The sequence below is a fragment of the Meles meles genome, chromosome 4, assembly GCF_922984935.1.
Source record: "Meles meles chromosome 4, mMelMel3.1 paternal haplotype, whole genome shotgun sequence".
In the NCBI taxonomy this organism is placed as follows: Eukaryota; Metazoa; Chordata; class Mammalia; order Carnivora; family Mustelidae; genus Meles; species Meles meles.
Genome location: NC_060069.1, coordinates 164,402,186 through 164,427,573, shown reverse-complemented (window position 1 = coordinate 164,427,573; position 25,388 = coordinate 164,402,186). Strand labels below are relative to the sequence as shown.

At 47.9% G+C, this 25,388-nt stretch overlaps 1 protein-coding gene across 2 annotated transcripts in view; it reads left to right on the top strand.

The window, feature by feature from the left end:
• Nucleotides 1-25,388, top strand: part of LOC123940590 (minichromosome maintenance complex component 3 associated protein) — a 48,911-nt gene that overhangs the window by 3,849 nt on the left and 19,674 nt on the right. The window contains exons 3-16 of one of the 2 annotated variants that reach the window (XM_046003510.1): nt 899-977; nt 1,204-1,348; nt 2,641-2,831; nt 5,397-5,536; nt 7,130-7,327; nt 7,643-7,911; nt 9,057-9,219; nt 11,236-11,396; nt 12,238-12,479; nt 12,737-12,987; nt 14,105-14,205; nt 17,469-17,600; nt 17,966-18,079; nt 24,937-25,077. In XM_046003510.1, the coding sequence (XP_045859466.1) occupies nt 899-977; nt 1,204-1,348; nt 2,641-2,831; nt 5,397-5,536; nt 7,130-7,327; nt 7,643-7,911; nt 9,057-9,219; nt 11,236-11,396; nt 12,238-12,479; nt 12,737-12,987; nt 14,105-14,205; nt 17,469-17,600; nt 17,966-18,079; nt 24,937-25,077 (2,327 nt within the window). Of the gene's footprint in view, nt 1-898; nt 978-1,203; nt 1,349-2,640; nt 2,832-5,396; nt 5,537-7,129; nt 7,328-7,642; nt 7,912-9,056; nt 9,220-11,235; nt 11,397-12,237; nt 12,480-12,736; nt 12,988-14,104; nt 14,206-17,468; nt 17,601-17,965; nt 18,080-24,936; nt 25,090-25,388 lie in introns of both variants that reach the window. The other variant, XM_046003509.1, reaches the window with a different exon arrangement.

The window sequence follows — 25,388 nt, the reverse complement described above, 5'->3', positions numbered from 1 at the left end:
ATAATGCCGAGGTCCCCTCATTACCCTCATCTCTCCTGTTATGCAGGAGCAAACACCATTACCTAGAATGACGTATTTTTCTAGACATTTTGGTTGGTATGTCTGTAGGTACACTAATAAGTAGTTGCTTTTGTGATAAATTGTATCCACGTGTATCCTTCTCTTCCTTTTTTTCTTTTAAGATTTATTTATTTATTTGACAGAGAGAAAGAGATCACAAGTAGGCAGAGAGACAGGCAGAGAGAGAGGGGGAAGGAGGCTCCCCACTGAGCAGAGAGCCCGATGCAGGGCTCGATCCCGGGACCCTGAGATCATGACCTGAGCCAAAGGCAGAGGCTTCACCCACTGAGCCACCCAGGCGCCCTCTTCCTTTTGTCTTCAGGTGTGACTTGACAATCTTTCCATTACTGTGTGCGTAATCAGGTGACGAGAGTCCTCTCACCAAATGCCAACAAGGCCAAGCTGTGGGTTCTGTTCCAGTAAAGTCATTACTTTCAAAAAGGAGAAGAGCAAATCCATGCTTGTGAGATGAGTAAGGGAGGCGAGGACTGTGCCTGCTGTGTCTGGAAGCAGACTGCGTGGTCAGAACACGGAGGGGGCGGAGGCTTTGCTCTATGGTGCAGAATTCTGCTACTGCCTTTGTGTTTTGTTTTTTTTTTTAAGATTTTTATTTATTTATTTGACAGAGATCACAAGTAGGCAGAGAGAGTGAAAGAGGGGGAAGCAGGCTCCCTGCTGAGCAGAGAGCCCAACGTGGGGCTTGATCCCACATGACCTGAGCCGAAGGCAGAGGCTTTAACCCACTGAGCCACCCAGGCGCCCCTGCCTTTGTGGTTTTAATCTCGTTTCCTTTGGTGGCCCGATGCCCTCATACGTTGTGTTGTGGACTGTTTTCTAGGTGTCTGCAGCCCTGGCTAGGAAGAAGGGGAAAGGCTTGCATAAAGACATGGCTATCTTTTGGCACAAGAAGAAAATAAGTGAGTTTGCAGTTCTTCTGGGTATAGTCTCGGGTTGTCTGTGTACCACACCCTCCGAGCTTCCGCTGCCGCCAGGGTGGGGCCGGCAGGCGGTGCATCCTGGGTCTCTGAGCGTTTCTGTGGGCTCCCCGGAATCCCTTGTGCCAACTAAGAGAGTATGACTTTTTCAAAAAGTCCAGGGTCTCGTGATTTGTGGTTCATGAACTCTGTGCTCTTGTGTCCTCAGGTCCCAACAAGAAGCCCTTTTCCGTGAAGGAGAAGAAGCCAGGTGATGGCGAAGCTGGCCAGGGCCCGGAGGACACAGGCTTTCAGCACTCTTCTCTTGGCAAGCCCGGGGCGAGGGCCGCAGCCGGCACCCTCCTGAGCAAAAGGTGCAGCTGGCCCTTCCTGTGGTTCTTCAGCTTCTGCGCTCGGCGGCGGTCATGCCGGAGCGTGCGGGGAAGCGGGCGCCACTCGGACACTCGAGCAGGGGGCGTGGGGCCCCGGGACAGGGAGAGGAGGGCGTGGCGGGAGGGCAAGGGGGAGGCGGCTGGGCAGAGCCCCTGGGCTCCTCGCTTGTCTTGCTCAGTCCCGTGCCCCGTGCGCTTCTCCCGGCACCGATGTGTGTCGTGTGGAAGGAGCAGCTTTCCCCTGAGGAGGCCTCGCTGCTGTGATCAGTGTTCCCAGGAGCTCCTTGTAGCAGTTTCCAGTGTGACTTTCTGTAGATTCTGCTTATTACGGTGAGGCGGTCTCCTCGGCCGCGTGATGCTGGGGAGCCAGGGGTCGGGCTCTCAGGCGGGCGCGACCTCGTGCTGTGTGCTTCACGTGGCGTCCCCGTCTGAGTGGAACTCTGTTCCCAGAGGCCCCCCTTCCCGCATCACCCCGCCTCCTTCCCTCCTCGTGCTTCCTGCATTTGGTTAGTGCACTGTCCCCTCACTGTCCGTTTCACAGCTGGCAGGGCAGCTGCCGTTTGTTTGTGCTGCTTCCTTTCCCGCTCAGCCAGTCATGTCTTCCTCGGCGTCGGGGTTCCCCGGACACTGAAAGCCAACCAGGAGGCGGGGAAGCTCAGAGACATTGCCCGTTTCTGTTTAGTGTATTCCTCCATCGGAGTGAAGTGACGTATGAAAACACGTAGGCGTGTGACTTCCTCCTGGCGTTAAAGTATTTCTTTTTTTTTACCCCAAGCAGAATTTCATTTTTTTTGAGATAAAAATCTACAGATGTTCATTTCAGCTGTTTAAGTGGCCGCATCTCATTTTTAAAAAGTATACAGTATTTTTTCTTTTAGATTTTATTTATTTATTTTTGCGCACGCATGAGAGAGAGAGAGTGGGCGAGTGCGCGTGAGCAGGGGGAAGGGGCAGAAGGAGAAGCAGACTCCCCGCTGAGCAGAGAGCCCGATGCAGGGCTTAATCCCAGGACCCTGGGATTGTGAGCTGAGCCGAAGGCAGATGCTTAACCAGCTGAGCCCCCCAGGCGCCCCAGAGTGCGGAATATTTTAAAACGCACACATGACCAGAGGAACACCCGTGTGCTCGTCACTCGCATCGTCAAGGCACGTCTCATGTACTTGCAGTTTGTCAGTGTTGGAGGAGCAGGAAGTTGGAATGATGGACGCGTTCCGCAGTAGAAGTGTAGAAGGCCCTGATGGCTACGAGGCCCTTGATTGTTACTTTCCTTGTAGCTCTCCAGTGAAGAAGCCAAGTCTTCTGAAGACCCATCAGTTTGAGGGGGACCCTTTTGACTCGGGCTCCGAGGGCTCTGAGGGCCTCGGGCCATGTGTGGCATCGCTTAGCACCCTGATAGGCACCGTGGCTGAGACTTCTGAGGAGAAGTACCGCCTGCTTGACCAGAGGGACAGAATCATGCGGCAAGGTATGGTCTGCGCATCTCAGCAGCGGTCCAGAGACCTGGCTAAGGTCGTGATACGGTCATTGTAGGACTTGGGAGGAGCACCCCCTGCCCATGGGGCCCCGCTGCCATCGAGTCCCTGGGTCCTTCAGCGCAATGCATAGAGTCTTTGCTGTGTACTGGTTGCCCAAGGGAGTGGTGGACGTGGACTAGAAGGCAGGTGTCTCTTTAATTTTATTTTTGGAAGAAAATCCATAAACTCTTGATCCCATGCTAAAGTAGACATTTTTTTTTTTTTAAGATTTTATTTATTCATTTGACAGAGAAAGATCACAAGTAGGCAGAGAGGCAGGCAGAGAGAGAGAGGGAAGCCGACGCCTGCTGAGTAGAGAGCCCGATGTGGGGCTCGATCCCAGGACCCTGAGATCATGACCTGAGCTGAAGGCAGAGGCCTTAACCCACCGAGCCACCCAGGTGCCCCCAAAAGTAGACATTTTAAAGGGCAATTTTTAGGCATTCAGAAAGCACATATTAAACAAAAATCCAAATGTTTGGTTTGACAGAAATCTGCATAAATGAAACTTAAGAAATGTCAACCAAGGGGAAAAATCTGTAACTCATATCACAAAGGCTTGTGGAAGTCACTGTGAAAAAGACCAGTCCAATAGAGAAATGAGTAGGGGGTCCGAAGAGTTAGAGAAAAGGAAGTACACCTGACCTTGACCAGCACAAGGCTTGGGGCGCGAGCGCCCTTGCAGTCGAAAAGCCACATAATAACTATTGACTCTCCAAAGACTTAACTGCTAATAGCCTACTGGGGACTTACTCGTAACAGTCAGTCGACACCTATTTTGTGCGTCGTATGTTTCATATCCTACAATAAATTAAGCTAGAGAAAAGAAAATGTTATTAAAATGATGAGGAAGAGAAAATAGACTTACGGTACCATGAAAAATCTGTGTATGAGTGCACCCGTGCAGTTCTGACCTGCGTTGTTCCAGGGTCAACTGTGTCATGAACTGGTCTTTAAACATACAGAAGGTGCCCGCCCCACCACACAGAGGAGTGCCAGGTTCGCCCGCAGAGGGGGCCTCTCCCCCGTCGCACCATGCTGACGTGTCCTTGAGCTGGCAGCGGATGGCTGCGCCCCACGGAAGAGGGCAGGTCGGCAGTACCTTTCAGCCTTAGGAAAGCCTGTGCCTTTGACCCAGCATCCCATGTGCAGAATCTGTCCCGCAGGCAGTCCCGTGTGTGTGTGTGTGTGTGTGTGAGCACACGTGTTTCACACACAAGGTGGTTTGGGATGACAAAGATTGGGAATTGACTATCCACATAGTGAGATTCTAAACAGCCTGAAAGAAGACTGGGGTTTCTTTATGGAGAAGAACGTAGGTATGTTACGAAGTAGAAAATCGTAGTGTGGAAGTACATAGTGTACTACATTTGTGTATACACAAGGGGGGGGCGTGTGCGTGTTCATGCACACGTGAGTGTCCCTGCCTGCGGGTTCATGAAGTAGTCTTGGAGGATGAAAGGATCTGTTCACCTTGATCAGAGAGGGAACAGGGTGCAGGGTGGGGGGTTCTATTTTAACATTTTTTACCTTTGGAATATAACTCAACGTGCGTATATTACCTATTCAAAAAAGAAGTATTTGGTTAATTTAAAAAAAATAGGCGCAGTGACCACACATGAAAAGAGAAAGTATTTGTGCTTTTCTTTGCAAAGTTTTTTACTTTTTTACATTTTTTTAAAAAGATTTTATTTATTTATTTAAGTGTGAGAGAGGGAAATGGAGAAGGGGGAGCAGCAGAGGGAGAGGGAGCAGCAGACTCCCCACTGAGCAGGGAGCTGGACATGGGGCTTGATCCTGGGATCATGACCTGACCTGAAGGCAGATGTTTAACTGACTAAGCCATCCAGGAACCCTTGCAAAGTTTTTCTTAAATTAAATTGTAGCTGTGAGATTTTACTCTTTCTGGAAGCTGTGAGTAGGTGGACTTATCACAGTGCTTCCTTAACATGGTAGTGAAAGCTATTCGTCGTGTCACTGACCTGGTGATTTATATTCCAGATAAAATTGGTACGTGTTGAAATTTTTCAGAATAAAAAAGCTTGACGTTGTTGTAGTTCATCTCACTTAAAAGATACTTTTGGAACTGTTGAAGCCCTTGGGCAGTACAGGCTCTCATAGGTGATTCCCGCCACAGCACCAGCAGGCTGGGATGGAAGCGATGAGGTACCGAGTGAGAGAGCCAGTGTGTTTGGGATGTTGACAGTCGGCAAACTGATCTTTTTAGCAAACATACCACAGCATGACCGTAGATTGTTCAGGCTGCTGCGGAGCCGTGGACAGTGATGTCTGCTGCCCCCCGCCCCGCCCGTGTCATGTAGCACAGGCCTATGGCTGTGGCGAAGCGACGAGGCCTCCAGGTGCCCTGGTGCCTGACATGATAGGCCATGCTTCCCTCTCTCTAGGCCTAGTGCTTTCCTTTATCATTTGCGTGTGGCTTTTGTCTTTAGTTCTATTTTTCCTTTTATCATCGTAGTAACTGTGTGGTTCGTTCTTACTTTTTACTTGTCCTTTAGCGCGGGTGAAAAGAACCGACCTGGACAAAGCAAGGACGTTCGTTGGGACGTGCCCAGACATGTGTCCTGAAAAGGAGCGCTACATGCGGGAGACCCGGAGCCAGCTGAGCGTGTTTGAAGTGGTCCCAGGGACTGACCAGGTGGAGCCCTGTGTCCCCTGGGGTTCCTCTCTAGGCCCCTGTCCGTATTTAATCTTCAGGGTGGAGACGGGATATATAGGAGGGGGGACTTACTCTTTTATAATTCCGGTACACCTTGGTACTTGATTTGGGCGTTTACCTTTTTAGAGGGTGGCAGGGATTTGGAGTGGCTGCTACGGACTTTCACATTAAAGGGGTGGTACTGTGAGGCATGCGCTGAGCACTTGCAGAGGCTGACTGGACGCCCGGGTACTCAAGGCGTAGCTGTACATACAGATTTGTGTCACAGATTAAAACTTTCTTTTCATTTCTTTTTCCTTTTCACAGTTTTCTTCCTGTTTGTGTTTCGCAAAGTTGAGATTATGGTCTCGATGCAATTCTGTGTGAATCCTTTTCACATAAGTTTTATTACTTTTTCTTTTCTGAAAACTCTTCAGCGTTTCAAATGACAGCATATTATTGATTGTGTGGCTCTGTCAAAACTTCCCGTTTCGCGATCACTAGATATTTAGATTTTACTAGTGATTCTCTTGGGCATATTGTAGGTAATGAGTCTAAGGTGTGTAGATTGTTTTCTTCCGATAGGTCCTAAGAACTAAGTTACTGCGGTAGAGGCTGTGACCTTCCTTCAGGTTCCTGAACCCGTGTGTGCCGGTGCACGTTCCCAAATCGTTCCCCAGGAAATCTGCTCGTTTTAGATCCTTTTTCCTCTTCGTTAATTTTGCTCGCGGCCTTCCCTCTTGGTTGGTGGGTTTTTTTTTTTTTAAACTTATTTTTAACTATGTCTGCGTGTACCCAGCATGTGGCTTGAACTTACAACCCTGACATCGAGAGTCACATGCTCCGTAGATGGAGCCAGCTGGGTGCCCCAGGGCTGGTGGTTTTAAGTTGCCCTTGCCCAATGTGGGGACCCCAGCTGGGCAGGATATCACAGCAGAGGCTCCTGCCCTCCGAGACGGTGATGCTGGCTTGCAGCGGAGGCCCAGGGCTCAGTCCTGTAGATGTCTGGGCTTCTGTCCTTGGCCACATGTCATCTGTCTCCTTTCCAGGTGGGACAGCTCCAGGCCTGTGCACACAGCTCTCCTGACCCTGTGAGGCCCCTGCTGCTGTTTCCATTTCCTTTCTAGTGTGTGTAGAGTTGACTTTGGTGTCTGAGCGTGGCTGGAGTCTGTTCCCGTGCTTCAGGGTTCTTTACCTGTCACTCCTCTGCCCTTGGAGCCGTGCAGACGTATCTCTACTTACATTCCTTCTTTTTTTTAAGTTTTAAGTAATCTCTGCATCTAGGGTGGGGCTTGAACTCACAACCCCAAGATCAAGAGTTTCACGCTCCACTGACTGAGCCCGCCAGGTGCCCCACTGACATTACGTCTGCTTTTTCGCTCCTTGTTGTATTCGCCAGAAACAAGTTTCTCGTTTGTTTTTGAATTTTGATCATTACTTTCAAACAGAAATTTTACATTTTAAAATTGTATTCTGTGTTACTGATGTTGTATGAGTATGTGGGGGATTTTCCTCCTCCTTTTAAGGCCCGGCTGTGGGGAGGCTGGCCCAGCACCTGACACCCTGCTGCCGGCCCCAACTGTGTGTCCCCAGGTGGACCACGCGGCAGCTGTGAAGGAGTACAGCCGCTCCTCCGCTGATCAGGAGGAGCCCCTTCCGCACGAGCTGCGGCCCACAGCAGTGCTCGGCAGGACCATGGACTACTTGGTGACTCAGATCATGGACCAGAAGGAGGGCAGCCTGCGGGACTGGTATGACTTCGTGTGGAACCGCACACGCGGCATACGGAAGGTATCAGCCACTTCTAATCAGAAAATTAGAAAATGCATGTGAATTCCAAAGTTGAAGCAAGATTTCTTTTCATTTTACTCCTTGACTCAGTTATATTTTATCTGTGTAGAAAAAATGCTATTATTTAAAATCATTACAAAGTCCTGTTAAAATGTGCTTCGTGGGCTTTGTTTGAAATTGACATGTGAGAAATTCAGGTAATCGTGATTCTTCTAATAGTTTGTTCCCGACGCATGGAAATAGCGTGCGTGAGATCGTGTGTACACGACACGTGTGTGTAAGGTGTGTGTGATACTCCCTCCTGCTTGTGGCCAGGACATCACACAGCAGCACTTGTGTGACCCTGTGACGGCGTCTCTGATTGAGAAGTGTACCCGGTTCCATATCCACTGTGCTCACTTCATGTGTGAGGAGCCCATGTCCTCCTTTGATGCCAAGATCAACAATGAGAACATGACCAAGTGCCTTCAGAGTTTGAAGGAGATGTACCAGGACCTGAGAAACAAGGGTGTGTTCTGTGCCAGTGAAGCTGAGTTCCAGGGGTACAATGTTCTGCTCAATCTCAACAAGGGGGACATCCTAAGGTAAATTTTCAGATTTAGAAGCTCGTCTAAGCTATGTGAAAAGGCAGGGTTTGTTTTTTTTTTAAAAGACTTTATTTATTTATTTAACTTTAATTCATTTATATGCGAGAGAGTGTGTACATGAGCGGGGGGAGGGGAGGGGAGAGGGAGAAGCATGCAGGGCTCTCTCCCAGGACCCTGAGATCATGACCTGAGCAATTGCTTAACCTACTGAGCCATGCAGGGGCTCCTCCATTTTTAAAAAAGATTTTCTTTCTTTAGAGAAAGCGTGCAAGCAGGGGGAGGGGCAGAGGGGAGAAAGAATCTCCCGCAGACTCCCCACTGAGCGGGGAGCCCAAGCGTGGTTCAGTCTCATGGCCCTGTGATCACGACCGGAGCCGAAACCAAGTCAGGTTCTGAATCGACGGAGCCACCCAGGTGCCCCACCAGGCATCTCTCTTGGTGATTCAGTCAGCCCTGTTCATTTACAAAGCAAGACAAAGTTAAATTTTGTTTTTTAGGTGTCATCCCCATCAAAAACAGCTGGCAATCATTTGGCATTAAAGTTTCTTTGATAATTCTTTTTTTTTAAAGATTTTTATTTATTTATTTGACAGCGAGAGAGAGAGATCACAGGTAGGCAGAGAGGCAGGCAGAGAGAGAGGGAAGCAGGCTCCCTGCCGAGCAGAGAGCCCGACGCGGGACTCGATCCCAGGACCCTGAGATCATGACCCGAGCCGAAGGCAGCGGCTTAACCCACTGAGCCACTTAAATTGATTATTGCTTGCATTTGTTTATTTACTGTCTTTTTGGAGAGCACCGCTCTTCCCAGTCCAGCTCAAGCGCGGCAGCCTCAAAGTTAGTGAGCTGAGCCGAATGGCATACGTCATCACGAGTCCCTCTTTCTCAGTGTGGTTAGACTTTAGGATTTTTAAAAATCACATCTATTTTCATGGACATTTTTTGTCTAATTAAAAATAAAATTAAGGGTGCCTGACTGGCTCAGTCAGTTACACATCCAACTCTTGATCTCAGCTTAGGTCTTGATCTCAGGGTCGTGAGTTCAAGGCCCCTGTTGGGCTCCGTGCTGGGCCTGGAGCCTACTTAAAACAGAAGGAAAAGAAAAAAAATAAAATTCTAACCCCTTTGTCTCCTTTAATTAACAGAGAAGTACAACAGTTCCATCCTGCTGTTAGAAATTCCTCCGAAGTAAAATTTGCTGTTCAGGCCTTTGCTGCATTGAACAGTAATAATTTTGTGAGATTCTTCAAACTGGTCCGGTCGGCTTCTTACCTGAATGCTTGTCTTTTACACTGTTACTTTCATCAGGTGAGTCATGTAGCTGTACTTGAAAACTTGGAAGAAATCGGATCGTTACTTTGGTATTTGGTGTTACCGCGGTCCCAGGTTCGCTCTCGTGGAGGCACTGCAGCCGCTCCCCGAGGGGGCTGCCCGCGGTACCTTGTGTCAAAGCGGCTGGCCCCCCGGACCCCTGACGGAAGAGGCCGTGTGATGGAAGATACTGTTGCTAGGTTCAGATTGGAGAAGTATCTTTAGAGTGATAGGACTTGAGTTTCAGCACTATCATTTCCTTGGAAACAAGCCAAAAATCAAATTTTGCACATATAAAGTCCCTGATTAAAAAATTCTTAAGTGTTACTAATCTAAATTTTGGGAGTGAACCTGATGATGCCGAATCCATTTCAGTAAATACCTTAAGGGCCTGCTCCTTACCGAGTACTGTGCTGTGCCCTGGGTTGCAGACCTCGGGTACCATGCAAACCAGGTCTAAGCTGGTGCTTTGCATAGAGTCTGAATGCCTGGTCTCAGAATTCCCCCAGTCTTCAGCCCCAGCCGCCGGACAGCGCAGCACTGTGCCGCCTCCAGCTGCCAGGGGTCCACTGGGTGGGGAGGAGGCGGCCGGGCTGGAGGGGGAGGTGAGTCTGGCCAGCTGGTTCAGTGACTTCAGGTTGTTTTTCTTCTTTGGTCACACATCAGGTCCTTTGGTAAACAGTGACTGAGCCCATGGTCATAGCCCAGGCATAGGGTCTTCACATTTGTTCATTGTCCTGCCTGAGAATTGCTGATAGCAGTGACATTGTGGAACAAATGAAAAGATCTTTAACAATGTGCCACTTGGGGAACTCTGTACATTCCATAAATAAAACTGACAGTTAATATTTTCAGAATGATTACGTAATATTCTTAGAATGCTCGCCATTTGTGCCCGTTTTAATAATTTGAAACAAAAAGGACATCTCAATGCTTTAGAGAAACGAAGTGTTTGACACGGGCCCAAAGGCTCCCTTGCTCAGCTCCACCTGCTGTGATGCTTCCTGTCCCTCCAGCCCCAGCACAGTCCTGCCTCAGGGCCTTTGCATGTGCTGTTGTCGCTGCTGTTCTTTCTCCTCACAGAGCCATGTGGTGCTCACCTTGGCTTGCCTGCCCCCTCAGCAGAGCCCCGCCCACCTCCTGCCCTCTTCTGCCTTCCTCGGTTGTACTCTCACCGTTACGTGTACTGTGTATTTCACAGGCTCATTTCGTCCGTTGTTGGTCTCTCCCTAAGACATCAGGTCTGGGGGCAGAGGTTTTGCTTTGTTCGTTGTTGTGTGCTCCACGTTAGCAACGCCGGGTGAGAAGTCAATACTCGGTAAATCCTGTTAGAATTAACACTGCAGGAGGGTGCAAGGGGTCGCCCAGAGTCCTGGCACCCACGTGCAATTTTTGTTAACATTTTCCTGTCTTCTGTTTTTAAAGCACTTGTTAGGAATTTCATGCCATTTCTGCATTTTTCCGTGGCACTCTTTCCTCTCTGATGATTTGTAATGTCACAGAGCTTTGTGTTGAGTGGAGGGTACACTGTAGACCGTTTACATGCCCTGCTGGTGGATGATTTGTCTTCTAGGGTGTCTTTCTTTGTTTTGTCCGTTTTTAAGGATTTCACTTACTTGTCAGAGAGAGAGCATGCATGTGCCGCACAAGTAGGGGGAGGGGCAGGCAGAGGGAGAAGCGACGTACCGCTGAGCAGGGAGCCTGATGCAGGCCTCAGTCCCGGGACCCTGGGATCGTGGCCTGAGCTGAAGGCAGATACTTAACCGACTGAGCCCCGCAGCGTCCCAAGGTTTCCTTCTTGGCCTAACTGTTCCTGTGTACGAGACTGTTTCACTTGCATTTTGGAGTATCTTCTGCTGAGCAAATGCCCTGATGATTGCTAAGCCTGAGCCTCTTAGTATTGGATTGCTTCCCAGAGGCACTGAGCTACAGCAGGACCCTGTCCCCCATGGTGGCATTTCGTGGTCATGGAGACTGGCTCCTTAACGCTGCGGTGATGGCTTCTCTCTTCAGATCCGCAAAGATGCTCTCCGAGCGCTCAACATCGCGTACACCGTGAGCACGCAGCGCTCCACTGTCTTTCCCCTGGATGGCGTGGTGCGCATGCTGCTGTTCAGAGACTGTGAAGAGGCCACAGACTTCCTGAACTTCTATGGTCTCACTGTCTCTGATGGGTAAGAGCAGAGGGTGGTTGCGGGACCTCTCTCTCTTTCTTTTTTCTCTTTTAATTCTGATAAAGGGCTGGGAAGTGCCATAGGCACGCCAGGCCCCAGAGAGGGCCCGTTCCGCATGCTGCCCCCCTGGGGTTCAGGTGAACACAGCGAGGCTCAGACTGGTTGGGGAGCAGCCCCAGGTCAGACACTGCTCGTTAGCGGATTGCACTCGGACCCATGTCTTTGCAATTCCAAAACCAGTGCTGTTCACTAGTTACTGAAGAAGCTGAAGGTAAAGGTTAGGGTCTTCCTTATTCTTTCTTTTGAACACGGCTTCTGCAGGCCAGTGACTACCACTGCCCACCTGTGTGGCCCGACAGGCACTGGGGGTCAGGGCAGGAGCTTCTCTGCTGCTTGGAGTCAGTGTTCTGAGAACCTGATGAGACTCGTGGACCCTCCCCAGTAAATGGTACCATAATGTGCACCATGTCTCGTTCCAAACCGCTGTTTCTCTAACTCTTCCCTCCTCTTAACTCATTGCCAGCCCCTTCCTGTCTGCTTCCTGCAGGCCAGTCTTCACAGACACATGTGGCTTTGGAATAAGACAGGAGCACGCAGGTGTGTGTGTGCAAGTAGGCCAGGAGGCTCCCATGTCCCAAGGAAAGGTCCAGGCTGGCAGCTGCGGGTACCGTGGGCTGGGGCACCAGAACGGCCTTTACTGCCTCCCTCTTCATTTACACACCGTAGTGGGGCGACCCAGCGATGGGCACGGGGCTCCTAGCATTGCTGCTGGGAGCTGAGAAGGTGAAGGTAGGCTTCTCACCTGTGTAACACTTCTCTGCGTTCTCTGTGCTCTGGGTAGCTGTGTCGAGCTGAACCGGTCCTCGTTCCTGGAACCAGAGGGGTTGTCCAAGGCCAGGAAGTCGGTGTTTATTACCAGGAAGCTGACCGTGTCGGTTGGGGAGATTGTGAATGGAGGGCCGCTGCCCCCTGTCCCTCGTCATACTCCCGTGTGCAGCTTCAACTCCCAGAACAAGTACATTGGGGAGAGCCTGGCTGCAGAGCTGCCTGTGGGCACCCAGAGACCCAGCTTGGACACAGTAGGTGAGAAGCTGCCGTCGCGTGCGGGAACTAGCCTCGATCCTCCAGGAAGCCTCTCTGGGGGGAGGAGCGTGGCTGGTGTTGTGGTTGGGGCGGGGTGCTGGGTGTTTGCTCTGGCCTCGGCTAGTCCTCCCCCCCAAGAGGGGCCTGAATGGCTTCCTGATGGCTCTGACGTCGCTCGGGCGGGTGGCTGGCCCTGAGGGTCGCTGTGGGTTCCTGGGGGTTGTCTTAAGTGTCCTCACCTGCCTGTTCCCTTCCAGGTGGGGGGAAAGGAGAGGCATGTGGGGCGGAGGCAGAAGTCCCGCCACCTACGCTCCAGCAGCCCCTTCCCAGTGCCGCGCCCACACCAGCTTCTCTGCCTCACGTCCCCGCACCGACCCCGAGCATAGCGCCTGGCCTCTTCCTGCCCCCCGGGCAGCCCCCCATGCAGCCCCCTGGGCAGCCCCCCATGCAGCCCCCTGCGCAGCCCGAGTTGCTTCCTCCGAGGCCTGCCCCTTCGTACTCCGATGCGGTAAGGGATCTTCCAGATGAGGGCTCCGACGGTTGAGCAGGTGTCCCCGGCAGTGTCTGCTGTCCTGTCTGACCGTTGTCTGTAGATCGAACCCACAGAGGTGCTTGTGCTGTGGCTCTCAAGTGTTCTGAGTGCCAGCCGGGGTGGCTTGAGCCTTTGTCCTTCTGACAGGTTGCCTGGGGCCCCCAGCTTCGGGAGGCCCTGCACCAGGCCCCCTAGCTTGTTGCCTGCGTCTGCTTGAAAGGGCTGCAGCTCAGACTTTGGAGGAGGCGTGGAGGGTTCTTGTGGACGTGACGTGGGGCTGAAGGAAGTCCTGCCTCGCGCTGGCGGCTCTGCAGACACGGGGTCTCCGTGGCCACCCTCAGCCCCGTGGGGTGGGCTGTGTTGTGTGGTCTCCCACGAGGGATCTAGGGAGAGGATCTTAGCCGCAGGTGGCAGGGCTGGGGCGGAGCCCCCAGGCGGGGCAGACCCCCGTCTGCGTTGCTGTCGTCAGAGCAGCACTCCGTCGCTTCCTGTCCCGGTGCCATCTGGGGCCGCTGGCGGGTCTGCTCTGGGTGATGTTCTGCCTGCTCATTGGGAGAGCCGGTGGACGTGTGACGGGGGACGTGTGGGGCCCCAGCCGGCACTGTGTGCCCGCTGATGGGGCTGAGCAGGGCCTGTCTAGCACACGGGTTGTGGGATCGGGCTCGCCACCCTGCTGCTCGGGCGGGGGCTGGGGCGTGAAGGAAGCCGGAGGCGATGGTGAAGAACAGCTAGAGAAGCCGACCGTGTTTGATGTCGTGTGGGGGGCAGCGTGGGGGTGTCGAGCAGGCAGCAGGCTTGCCCTGTCCTCTTCCAGAAGGCTTCTCTATGCTCAGTAGCGGGAGACCTTTCCGGACGCAGCACGGCCGATTCCCACCTGAGGACTGTCAGATGCCCTCAGACGGTGTCCACTGATGCGGTCATGAAGGGATGTTTTGTCCTGGGGCGGGGGGATGCTCCGTGAGACCGTCTTGGGTTCTGCGAAGGTTTCCAGTACCGTCAGGCTGTAGGGTTCGATTGTTCGGTTTTAAGCTCAGCCCGGATCGAGGCAGTGTTTCTCTCTGGCAGCGTGCTGACCCGTCTGTCCTCTCCTTAGGACCTGGCTCAAGTGGTGGATGAGCTCATCCAGGAGGTTCTTCAGAGGGACTGTGAGGAGGTTGGTGCCGCTGGGGCAGCCTTCGCGACCACAGCTCTGGGGTGAGTGCGGGGCCCCACCTGCTCCGAAGCGGTCGGCCTGCTGGGGCATTCCCTGTCCCCCGTGTTTCTCCGTAGAGAGCTGCTGTCGGCCTTGGACAGGTCATCACAGCGGCTCACTTGTACAGGCTTAACTCTAGGTCCTGTCCTCTAGGTTGGTACGGTTGTTTGTGGTCCCGACCTTCTCTTTGTCATTGGCACGGAGTCTGTTTGTGTGTGCTTTTTGAGCAATGTTAGGGTTATTAAAGTTGTAAGTTACGCATTTTATAGCATAATGAAATTTCTTTGGAGATTTCAAACTACAGTTAAAATTTCGTATATCTGATTCTATCTAATATTGTAAATACCTAATCTTAATAAATTTAATAATCAGAATTTTTCTAAGACTTAACTTACTAATTGATTTAGTAAATCAGAGTATCTTAAGGATTTCAAACATGTTTTAAAAACCCTGTTACACATGAAATCACACAGTGATTAGGAATATAATTGCATGTGTGTAAATGTAGGTGACTCAAAGGTACTGTTATTGATAGGTGTGATGGATTCTCTTATACTGGAGTCAGCAGGGAGCCCCGATGTGAGGCTCGATCCTAGGACCCTGGGATCATGACCTGAGCCCAAGGCAGATGCTTAACTGACTGAACCACCAGTCGCCCTAAAATTTTTTTACAGTAGTCATCAGAACGAGTGCTGAGTGGCATCTCGCAGTTTTGGTTTGTGTTTCCCTGACGACAAATGATGTTAAGCCTGTTTTCTTGTGTTTATTTGCCTTTTGTGTATCTTCTTTGGAGAAATCTATATTCCAAGTCCTTTGCCCATATTTGAATTTGTTTATGTTGCTGAGTTTGTAGGAGTTTGTCTATTTCTGGATATTAATCCTATTCTGTTTGGGAGTATCTTTTCGGTTTGGTTTGTCTTTTCACTCTCTTGATAGTGTCCTTAGATGCACAGAAGTCTTAAGTCTTATGTAGTCTGTCTTATCTAAGTGTTCTTTCGTTGCCCGTACTTCTGGCTTCATATTTAGGAAAGGGCCAAGTCCAAAGTTATGAATATTTTCCTGTGTTTTCTTCTAAGAAAATGATCGTTTTTAACTCTTAAGTTTAGGTCTTTGATCCATGTTGGTTTCATTTTCATGTATACAGTAAAGATTCAACACCATTCTTTTGTATTGTATATATTCTTTGTGTTTTGAAAGTAGCGTCTTTTCCTCTGAAAGGTCTTGGCATCCTTGCTGGAAATCAGCCGGTCATATACATGAGGGTTTCTTTCTGGATTCTGCCTGTTCTACTCTGTTGGTCCATATGTCTTTTTTATGCCAGCAGCACACCGTTTCGATTGCCATAGTTTTGTAGTAAGTTGTAGTAAGTGTTGACGCCACAAGGCACGAGTCCTTCAACTTTGTTTCTCCTTCTCAGGATCGTTCTACTATTTGATGTCCCTTAAAGTTCCGTATGAATTTTATGATGAGTTTTTCTTTTTCTTTTTTTTTTTTTGAGTGAGTGAGCTGGGATGGGGGGTGTAGAGGGAGGGAGGGAGAGAATCTTAAGCAGGCTTCATGCCCAGGGCAGAGACTGACCTGGGCTGGATCTCATCCATGAGATCATGATGTTACCTGAGCTGAAATCAAGAGTTGGATGCTTAACTGACTGAGCCAGCCAGGTGCCCCTGGGATGAGTTTTTCTGTTTCTGCAAAATTCTTCTGGGATTTTGATAGTGATTGCATTGAACCTGTAGATTGCTTCGGGTAGTACTGACATCTTAACATTAATTCTTCCAGACTAGGGGTGCCTGGCTGGCTCAGTTGGTAGAGCATGTGATTCTTGTTCTTAGGGTTGTGAATTTGAGCCCCATGTTACTTAAAAAAAAAAAGTCTTCTAGTCTATCCACATGGGTTGTCTTTCCATTTGTTTAGGTCATCCTTAATTTCTCTCAGCAATGTTTTCTGCTTTTCACTGTATAGGTCTTTCATCTCCTTGGTTAAGTTTATTACTCATTGCTTTATTCTTTTCAGTGCTATTTAAATCCAGTTGTTTGTTTAATTTCACTTTTAGAATGTTCATTGCTAGCATATAGAAATATTAATTTTTTTCAAAGATTTATGTTTATTGATTTGAGAGAGAGAGTGGTGGGAAGGGGTAGAGGGAGAAACAGACTCCCCACTGAGCAGGTAGCCTGAAATGGGGCTCCATCCCAGGACCCCGAGATGATGATCTGAGCCAAAGGCAGGTGTCCACAACCAACTGAGCTACTCAGGAATCCCTGATTTTTTTTGATCCTTATGTTTCAATCTTGTTAAACTTGTTAGTTCCGATAGGTTTTGAGGAGAATTCTTAGGATTTTCTATATACCAGATTGTGTCCTCAATGAATAGATAATAATTTTTTTCTTCCCTTATAGTTGGGATGTTTTTATTTTTCTAACTTCCAGTGTAGTATTGCATAGAAGCAGCAGATAGGTCATCCATGTCTTTTTCCTGGCTTTAGAGGAAAAGCTTTCAGTCTTTCACATCTGAATATGATGTTAGCTGTGGTTTTTTCATATATAGGCTATATTGTGTTTAGAAAATGCCTTTCTGTTTCTAGTTTTTTGAGTGCTTTTATCATGAAATAAGGCTGAATTTTGTCAGATGCTCTTTCTGCATCCATTGGGATGATCATGTGAGTTTTTTCCCTTCAGTTTATTTATGTATTTGTATTCCATTGTTTTTCATTTGTTGAACTATCCTTGCATTCTAGCAGTAAATCTCACTTGGTAATTTTATATAACCCTTTAAATATATTGTTGAATTTTGGTTTATTGGTATTTTGTTGAGGATTTCCATATTAGTACCCTTCAGGGATATTGGTCTGTGGTTTTCTTACAGTGTCTTCGTCTAGTTTCAGTATCAATTCAGGGCCATGCTTCGTAGAAGGGTTTGTGTTTCTTCCTCTTCTTCCTCTTCAGAGTTTTAGGGCCATTTGAGAAGGGTTGGTGTTAGTTCTTCCTTAAGGGTTTGATACCATTTGTCCGTGAAGCCGTCTGGTTCTTGACTTTCCTTTTTTGGGAGGGGTTTTTGAATGCTGAGTCAGGCTTTGAAGTTACAGGTCTATCCAGATTCTCTATTTCTACATGAGTCAGTTTTGATAGATTGTGTCTTTTGGACATGAGCTTAATTGTCATGCTAAAGCCAAATACACCTTTTTTCTCGCAACTGTGTTACGTTTAGTTATGTGGCTGGCCTTCTGTTTATTTATTTGGAACGATGCCCCCTTCTCTCGACCTAGCGTTTCCGATGCTGCTGTGGAGGAGCTGCTCGCGGCCGCCACCGCGGGCATCCTGAGGCACATAGCAGTGGAAGAGGTGGCGCAGGAGAGGGAGCGGAAGGCGGAGGAGAGGCGGCAGGCGGAAGAGGAGAGGTGCGCGTGCGCGTGAGCTCAGAGCGCCCCCCGCGGGCCAGAGGCCCCCCCCCCCCCCCCCGCCTGGGACGCTCTTCCTGGTGTCCCCGGCACTGGCCGCAGACCCCGGCTCACCCAGCGCCCTCCGACACGGCAGCCAGGTCACGGGCGCCCCGGGAGCAGCAGCCTTGCCCGCAGCTGGGGTTGGCGGCGGGGGCGGCGGTCGGGGAGCTGGAGCGCGGCTGCGCGGGGCTGTCGGGAGCAGAGGCGGGGCTTGCCGGCTGGGGCGGCGCCGCTCAGATCCCAGCTTTCCGGGCGGGGAGCGTGTTGACACGCTCTTTCGCTCTGAAACGTCACCCTGCGCTTTCTGTCCCTTTCGCCCTCAGGGTGAAGCGAGAGAGAGAGCTGGCGCTGACCCGGCTGAGCCAGGGCCTGGCGGCGGAGCTGACGGAACTCGTCGTGGCGGAATGCGCGAGGGAAGCCTGCTGCCAGGCGCTGAGGTGAGCGCAGGGCCGGCGCCTGCCAGTGCACGGGGAGGGCTGCGAGGTGCCGCTCGGGCGAGCCGTGTCCACGTCGACGGGGAACTTCCTTTCGAGCGGCCACGCGGTAAGACGCCGGCCCTGTCCCCGCTGTGGCCGCCTCCGGGCCGCTCCGCGCCGTGTGGCTGCTGCGCTGCTTGTGGGCGCGTGTCCGTGAGCAGAACAATCCGCTGGTCTCCTACGGCAGCTTCCCGTTAGCCTTTGCCAAGCGAAGACCTGCCGTTGCTTCAGTGTCAGAGTCTCTTCGAGGCCCCGCACTCAAGAATTTTAGTGACTTCCTTCTTGAAGTGGAAGAGAATTAGCAACGGTACCGCGTCGGCTTCCGGCACTCGGCACAGGTCTTCGAAAGTGCTGAGTGATTCGGCGTCAGCGCGCGACGCCCTCCCGCGCTGTACGTTTCACGTCGGGGACTTACCTGGCGTTTGACCGAAGTTTGTGTGTTTTCATCCTGTTACCCCTCCCTACCTCCGCTCTGGCAGCCACCAACTCTCCAGACTTAAAACCTCTTCCTGTTTATTCTTTGGTTTTTTTCTTAGATTCCACGTGTAAGTGGAGTCATATTTGTCTTTGTCTTACTTCCGTAGCACGTGGTTCTCTGTGTCATGTTGCTGCAAATGGCAAGATCTCATTCTTCTTGACGGCTGAGTAGCGGTCCAGTACGCACAGACACGGCCCATATTTTTATTTACGCATTTATTTATCTGTTTTCAAAGATTATCTATTTATTTGACAGACAGAGACCACAAGCAGGCAGAGAGGCAGGCAGAGAGAGAGGAGGAAGCAGGCTCCCCGCTGAGCAGAGAGCCCGATGCGGGGCTCGATCCCAGGACCCTGACTGAGATCACGACCCGAGCTGAAGGCAGAGGCGTTAACCCACTGAGCCCCCCAGGCGCCCCACACATTTTTATCTATTTATGTATCTGTGGACACTTCAGTTTCTTCTGTATCTTGGCTACTGTACATAATGGTGTTATAAACATAGGGTGCATATAACTTCTCAAGTTAGTTTTCGATTTCTTTAGGCAAATACCCAGTATTATAATTACTGGATCATACGCCGTTTTAAGTTTTTAAGGAGACTTCATACTGTTTTCCACAATGGTTGTACTAATTTACATTCCCACCAGTAGTAGACAAGGGTTCCCTTTTCTCCACATCCTGGACAACACTATTATTTCTTGTCTATTTGATTCCAGCCATTCTGACTGAGGTTGTATCTCTTTATGGTTTTAATTCACATTTCCTTGATGATTGGTGATGTTGAGCATCTTTTCATGTGTTTTTTGGCCATATATATGTCTTTGGAAAAATGTCTATTCAGGTCCTCTGCCTGTTTTTGATCCATTTTTTGTGTGTGTGGGGGGGGGTTGTTTGTTTTGTTTTTTGGTGTTGAGTTCTGCAAGTTCTTTATATATTTTGGATATTAACCCCATATTGGGTATATCATTTACAGGTACCTTCTCCTGTTCACTGGGTTTCCTTATTGTTTTGCTGGCAGTTTCCTTCACTGTGCATAAGCTTTTTATTTTGGTATAATCTTAGTTGTTTATTTTTGCTTTTGTTTCTTTTGTCTTAGGAGACGCATCCATAAATATGTTCTAAGGCTGATGAAGAAGAGTTACTGCCTATGTTTTCTTTTAGGAGCTTAAGGTTTTAGCTCTTACACTGAGAACTTTAATCTATTTTGAGTTTCTCTCTTTTTTTTTTAAATATTTTTTATTTATTTGTCAGAGAGAGAGAGCATAAGCAGGCAGAGTGGCAGGCAGAGGCATAGAAAAAAGCAGGCTCCCTGCTGAGCAAGGAGTCCGATGTGGGACTCGATCCCAGGACCTCAGGATCCTGACCTGAGCCGAAGGTAGCAGCTTAACCAACGGAGCCACCCAGGTGTCCCGAGTCCCTTTTTTTAAAAAAAAAATTTTATTTATTTATTTGAGAGAGAGAGAGAGTGAGTGAGACAGAACGTGAGGGGGGAGAAGGGCCATAGGGAGAAGCAGACTCCCCAAGGAGCTGGGAACCCGATGCGGGACTCAGTCCTGGGGCTCCAGGATCATGACCTGAGCCAAAAGCAGTGGCTTAACCAACTGAGCCAGCCAGGCGCCCCTATTTTAAGTTTCTTTTTGTGTGTGGTGTGAGAAAGCGGTATGGTTCAGTACAGTTTCATTCCCAGACATGCAGCTATCCAGTTTGCCCTACTCCATTTGTTGAAAATGATCTTTTCTCCGTTGTATATTCCTTCCTCCTCTGTTTACAGACAGTTGACATTGAAGGTATGACCCGCTCTCCCATTCCGTTAGTCTCTGGATCTGTTTTTGTGCCAGTACCATCCTATTTTGTATACTATAGTTCTGTAGCATATTGTGAAATTTGGGATTATGATACTTAAAATTTTGTTATTCGTTCTCGAGATTGCTTTGACTATTCAGGGTCTTTGTGGTTCCCTACAAATTTTAGTGTTACTTGTTTTTGATCTGTGAAAAATGCTGTTGGTATTTTGATAGGGATTGTATTTTCTGTTTCTTTGAGTAGTGTGAGCACTTTAACAGTATTAATTCTTCCGACCCATGAGCATGAAATACCGTTTGTGTCATCTTCAGTTTCTTTAATCAGTGTCTTATAGTTTTCAGAGTACAGGTCTTTTACCTCCTTGGTTAAATTTATTCCTAGGCATTTTATTCTTTTTGGTGCAACTGTAAATGGGATTGTTTACTTAATTTCTCCTTTGGCTACTTTGTTATTAGTGTATAGAAATGTAGCAGATTTCTGTGTATTAATTTTGTATCCTGAAACTATTGAATTCATTTATTAGTTCTCAGTTCTGATAGTTTTTTGGTGGAGTCTTTAGGGTTTTCTATATGTAATATCACTCATCTGCAAATAGTGATGGTTTTACTTCTTTTTTACCAATTTGGGTGTCTGTTTCTTTTTCTTGTCTCATTGCTGTAGCTGGGACTTCAGTACAGTGTCGGGAAAAAGTGGTGAGAGTGGCATCCTTGACCTGTTCCTGATCTTAGAGGAAAAACTCTGTTTTTCACCACTGAATACGATGCTTGTTCTGGGTTTTTCATATATGGCCTTTCTTATGTTGAAATGTGTTCCCTCTGAACATACTTTGTTGAGGGTTTTTATCATGAATGGCTGTTGTATTTTGTCAAATGCTTTTTCTGCATTTGTTGAGATGATCATATGTTAATGTGTGTCATTGATTTGCACATATTGAACCAGCTTTGCATCCCTGTAATAAATCCCACTTGATTGTGGTGAATTATTTTTTTAATGTATTGTTGAATTCAGTCTGCTAATATTTTGTTGAGGATTTTTGCATCTGTGTTCATCAGGGATATTAGCCTGTAGTTTTCTTTTTTCTTTTTTTTTTTTTTAAAGATTTTATTTATTTACTAGAGAGACAGAGATCACAAGTAGGCACAGAAGCAGGCAGAGAGAGAGGAGGAAGCAGGCTCCCTGCTGAGCAGAGAGCCCGATGCGGGGCTCAATCCCAGGACTCTGGGATCATGACCTGAGCCGAAGGCGGAGGCTTTAACCCACTGAGCCACCCAGGCGCCCCAGTTTTCTTTTTTTGTAATGTTTTATTTTTTTGTATCAGGATAATGGTGGCTTTGTAGAATGAGTGTTTGTATATTTATAGACTGTTTTCCTTTCTCTTCTATTTTTTGAAATAGTTTGAGAAAAAATAGGTAGTAATTCTTATTTACATATTTGATAGAATTTACCTGTGAAGCTGTCTAGTCTTGGAGTTTTGTTTGTTCGGAGTTTTTTGATTACTGATTATATTTCATTTTTCTATTTCTTCCTGATGCAGTTTTAGAGGATTATATGTTTCTAGGAATTTATCTATTTCTTCTAGGTTGTCCAGTTTGTTGACATAATTTTTCTTAATATTTTCTTATAACCTTTGTATTTCTGTGGTGTGAATTGTTATGTCTCCTCTTTCATTTCTGATTTTATTTATTTGAGTCCTCTCTTTTTCTTGATGACTCTGGCCAAAGGTTTATCAATTTTGTTTACCTTTTTAAAGAACCAGCTCTTGGTTTTATTGATTTTTTTTCTATTTTGTGTTTAACTCTCTGTTTCATTTATTTCTGCTCTAATCTTTATTGCTTCTTTCCTTCTACAAGCTTTGGGTTTTCTTTGTTCTTTTTTTTTCCCTTTTTTGTCCTTTAGGTGTAAAGTTAGGTGGCTCATTTGATATTTTTTTTCTTTTTTTTTTTTTTTTAAAGATTTTATTTATTTATTTGACACAGAGACAGAGATCACAAGTAGGCAGAGAGGCAGGCAGAGAGAGAGGAAGGGAAGCAGGCTCCCTGGTGAGCAGAGAGCCAGATGTGGGGCTCGATCCCAGGACTCTGGGATCATGACCCGAGTGGAAGGCAGAGGCTTTAACCCACTGAGCCACCAGGCACCCAGAGGTTTTTCTTATTTCTTGAGGTACGCTTGTATCATTATAAACTTCTCTCTTGGAACAGCTGCATCCCAAAGATTTTGACTATTGTGTTTTCATTTTCATTTGTTTCCATATACTTTTTTTTTTTTTTTTTTAAGATTTAATTATTTATTTGACAGAGATCGAGATCACAAGTAGGCAGAGAGGCAGGCAGAGGGAGTGGAGCTCAATCCCAGGACCCTGAGACCATGACCTGAGCTGAAGGCAGAGGCTTAACCCACTGAGCCACCCCGGTGCCCCTCCATGTACTTTTTAAACTTTTTTTGATTTCTTGGTTGACCCATTTACTGTTGAGTAGCTTAATGGGGAAGGAACCCTCATTTGTTTGTGTTCTTTCCAAATTTTTTCTTGTTACTGACTTTTAGTTTCATACTGATATGTTTGGAAGAGATGCTTGATATGATTTTGGTCTTCTGAAATTTATTGAGACTTGTTCTGTGGCCTAACAAGTGATCTGTCCTGGAGAATGTTCAGTGTGCACTTAAAGAATATGTATTCTCCTGTTTTTGGATGAAATGTTCCATGTATATCTGTTAGGTCTAACTGGTCTCATGTGTTGTTCAAAGTCACTGATTCTTCTTGATTTTCTGTCTGATCTGTCCATTGATGTAAATGTAATTTTAAAGTCCTCCGTCGTTACTGTGTTACTGTGAGTTTCTCCTTTTATGTCTGTTAATATTTGCTTTTTGTGTTTAGGTGCTCCCATGTTGGGTATATGGATATTTACAGTTGTTACGTCTTCTTTTTGGATTGTTCCCTTTATCATTAGGTAGTATACTTTTTTGTCCTTTGCTGTGGCCTTTGTTTTAAAGTCTACTTTGTCTGATATAAGTATTGCTTATATGGCTTTTTTTTCACTTGCATTTGTATGGTGTATGTTTTGCCCCCCTGCACTTTTCAGTCTGTATGTTTTTGGGTCTGAAGTGAGTCTTTTATAGGCAGCATGTAGATGGATCTTGTTTCTTTAATCCACGCACTCATCCTGTGTCTTCTGATTAGAGCATTTACATGTAAAGTAATTATTGATAGGAGGTAGGCATGTGCTTATTGCCATTTTGTTAATTGCTTGCTTTCTGGGTTTTTTTGTTTGTTTTGTTTTTTAAATACTTCTCTGTTGTGGTTTGGTGGCTTTCGTTAATAATATACTTGGATTCCTTTATTTTTTGTGTATCTATTATAGGTTTTTTGTTATTAAAGATTTTATTACTTATGAGAGAGAGAGAGAGGGAAAGCGCGTGCGCGCACAAGCAGGAGGATTGGCAGGGGGAGAGGAGAAGCAGGCTCCCCCGCTGCGCAAGGAGCCTGACGTGGGGTTCGATCCCAGGACCCTGTATAACATAACATCTTACGTGTGTAATAGTCTGTGTTAAGTTGATGGTCGCTTGAGAACTTTATTGTTTTCACCTGCATGGTTCAGGGTAGAAAGAAGCTCAGTGTGCAGGGAAATCTGTCTTTGTGCTTTAAGCTCCCCTGAGGTAGCCTTGAACGTGACGAACTATATTAGTTGAGAGCACAGATTCCAGGGCAGATGGAGGACATAGCCGGCAGGCTGAAGCGTTTGTTTAAATAATGTTTCTTTCCATCTTGAATAAATGGGAGTCGATTTCCCTGTTTCCCATAAGCATGCGACCTCGTAAGCGGTGGATCGGTATCTGTTCTTAGTTCCAGGTAGGAGTGGTAGGAAATACGTAAGAGCTGGGCCTTGCGGAATGTATCTTCCCACAGTCCCAGGAGACCTGGGCTTCCGCTCAGCCCCAGGGCTGTCTCCACCTGCCATGGAGGGTGGCCATTGGAAACACATCTTGCTTGTTTAAGCTGCTTTGCTTTGTGACTAAATGTATTTGATAATATTTTCTGTGCTCCCTTGGGTGACAGAATTTTGTCATAAAAATCTTCTCTTAGATACTGGTTTATTGGAGGGCCGTTGCCATGTGAAACACGGGCTGCCGGTCTGTTGTGTACTTGAGTCGCTTCTCGTTGCAAACATGAGATACTGCTGATGAGGTGCTGTAGTTTCTTACTGGTCATTTAAAAATGAAAATTTGTCACTACTTTATGAAGATAAAGGTTTGCTTATTGACTATTTGCAAGGGCTCTGTTGGACCTGTGATGTAGTACCCCATACCGCGTTCATTCTTTTTTTCTCTATCTTTCAGGTGTCTGCACATTAAGTAAAATGAAAATCTTAAAGCTTCTCTCTTTTTTAAAAAATATTTTATTTGACGGAGAGCTTCTCTCGTGGCAGAGACATGATTACATTTCAATAGCAAGGCTGTGGCTCTTGCCATTTTTTAGGGCAAGCCCTCCGTGTGCGTGGGCCGGGGTGCCGTGTCCCCACCCTGATTGCCGTCTTCTGTAGGAGTGCAGTGGAGACAGACCAGAAGGTCCGCATGGCCCGTTGCTGTGAGGATGTCTGTGCCCAGCTGGTGGACTTGTTTCTTGGGGAAGAGATTTTCCAGGCTGCGAAGGAGACCCTCCAGGAACTTCAGTGCTTCTGCAGGTATCTCCAGCGGTGAGTCCTCTGTCCTTACAGATGGAATGGATGCACGTGGAGAGAGCCTTTGACAAGATTATGCTTTCGGAGATAGTTGGTTACATACGCAGGTGAAACACGCTCCTTCCTGATGGGGGGCGCTAAGGGGATAAGTAAGGAATGAGATTGGGAGCTGTTCTGTGTTTCCACAAGTATTTATAGGTGCTTTCTCTCATTTACCCGCTGCTCTCGACACAGGGAGATGGCCGTGAATAAGCCAAACAAATCCCAGCTGTATGCACCCACGTGGAGGAATTTCTAAAACATAATTTATAGTG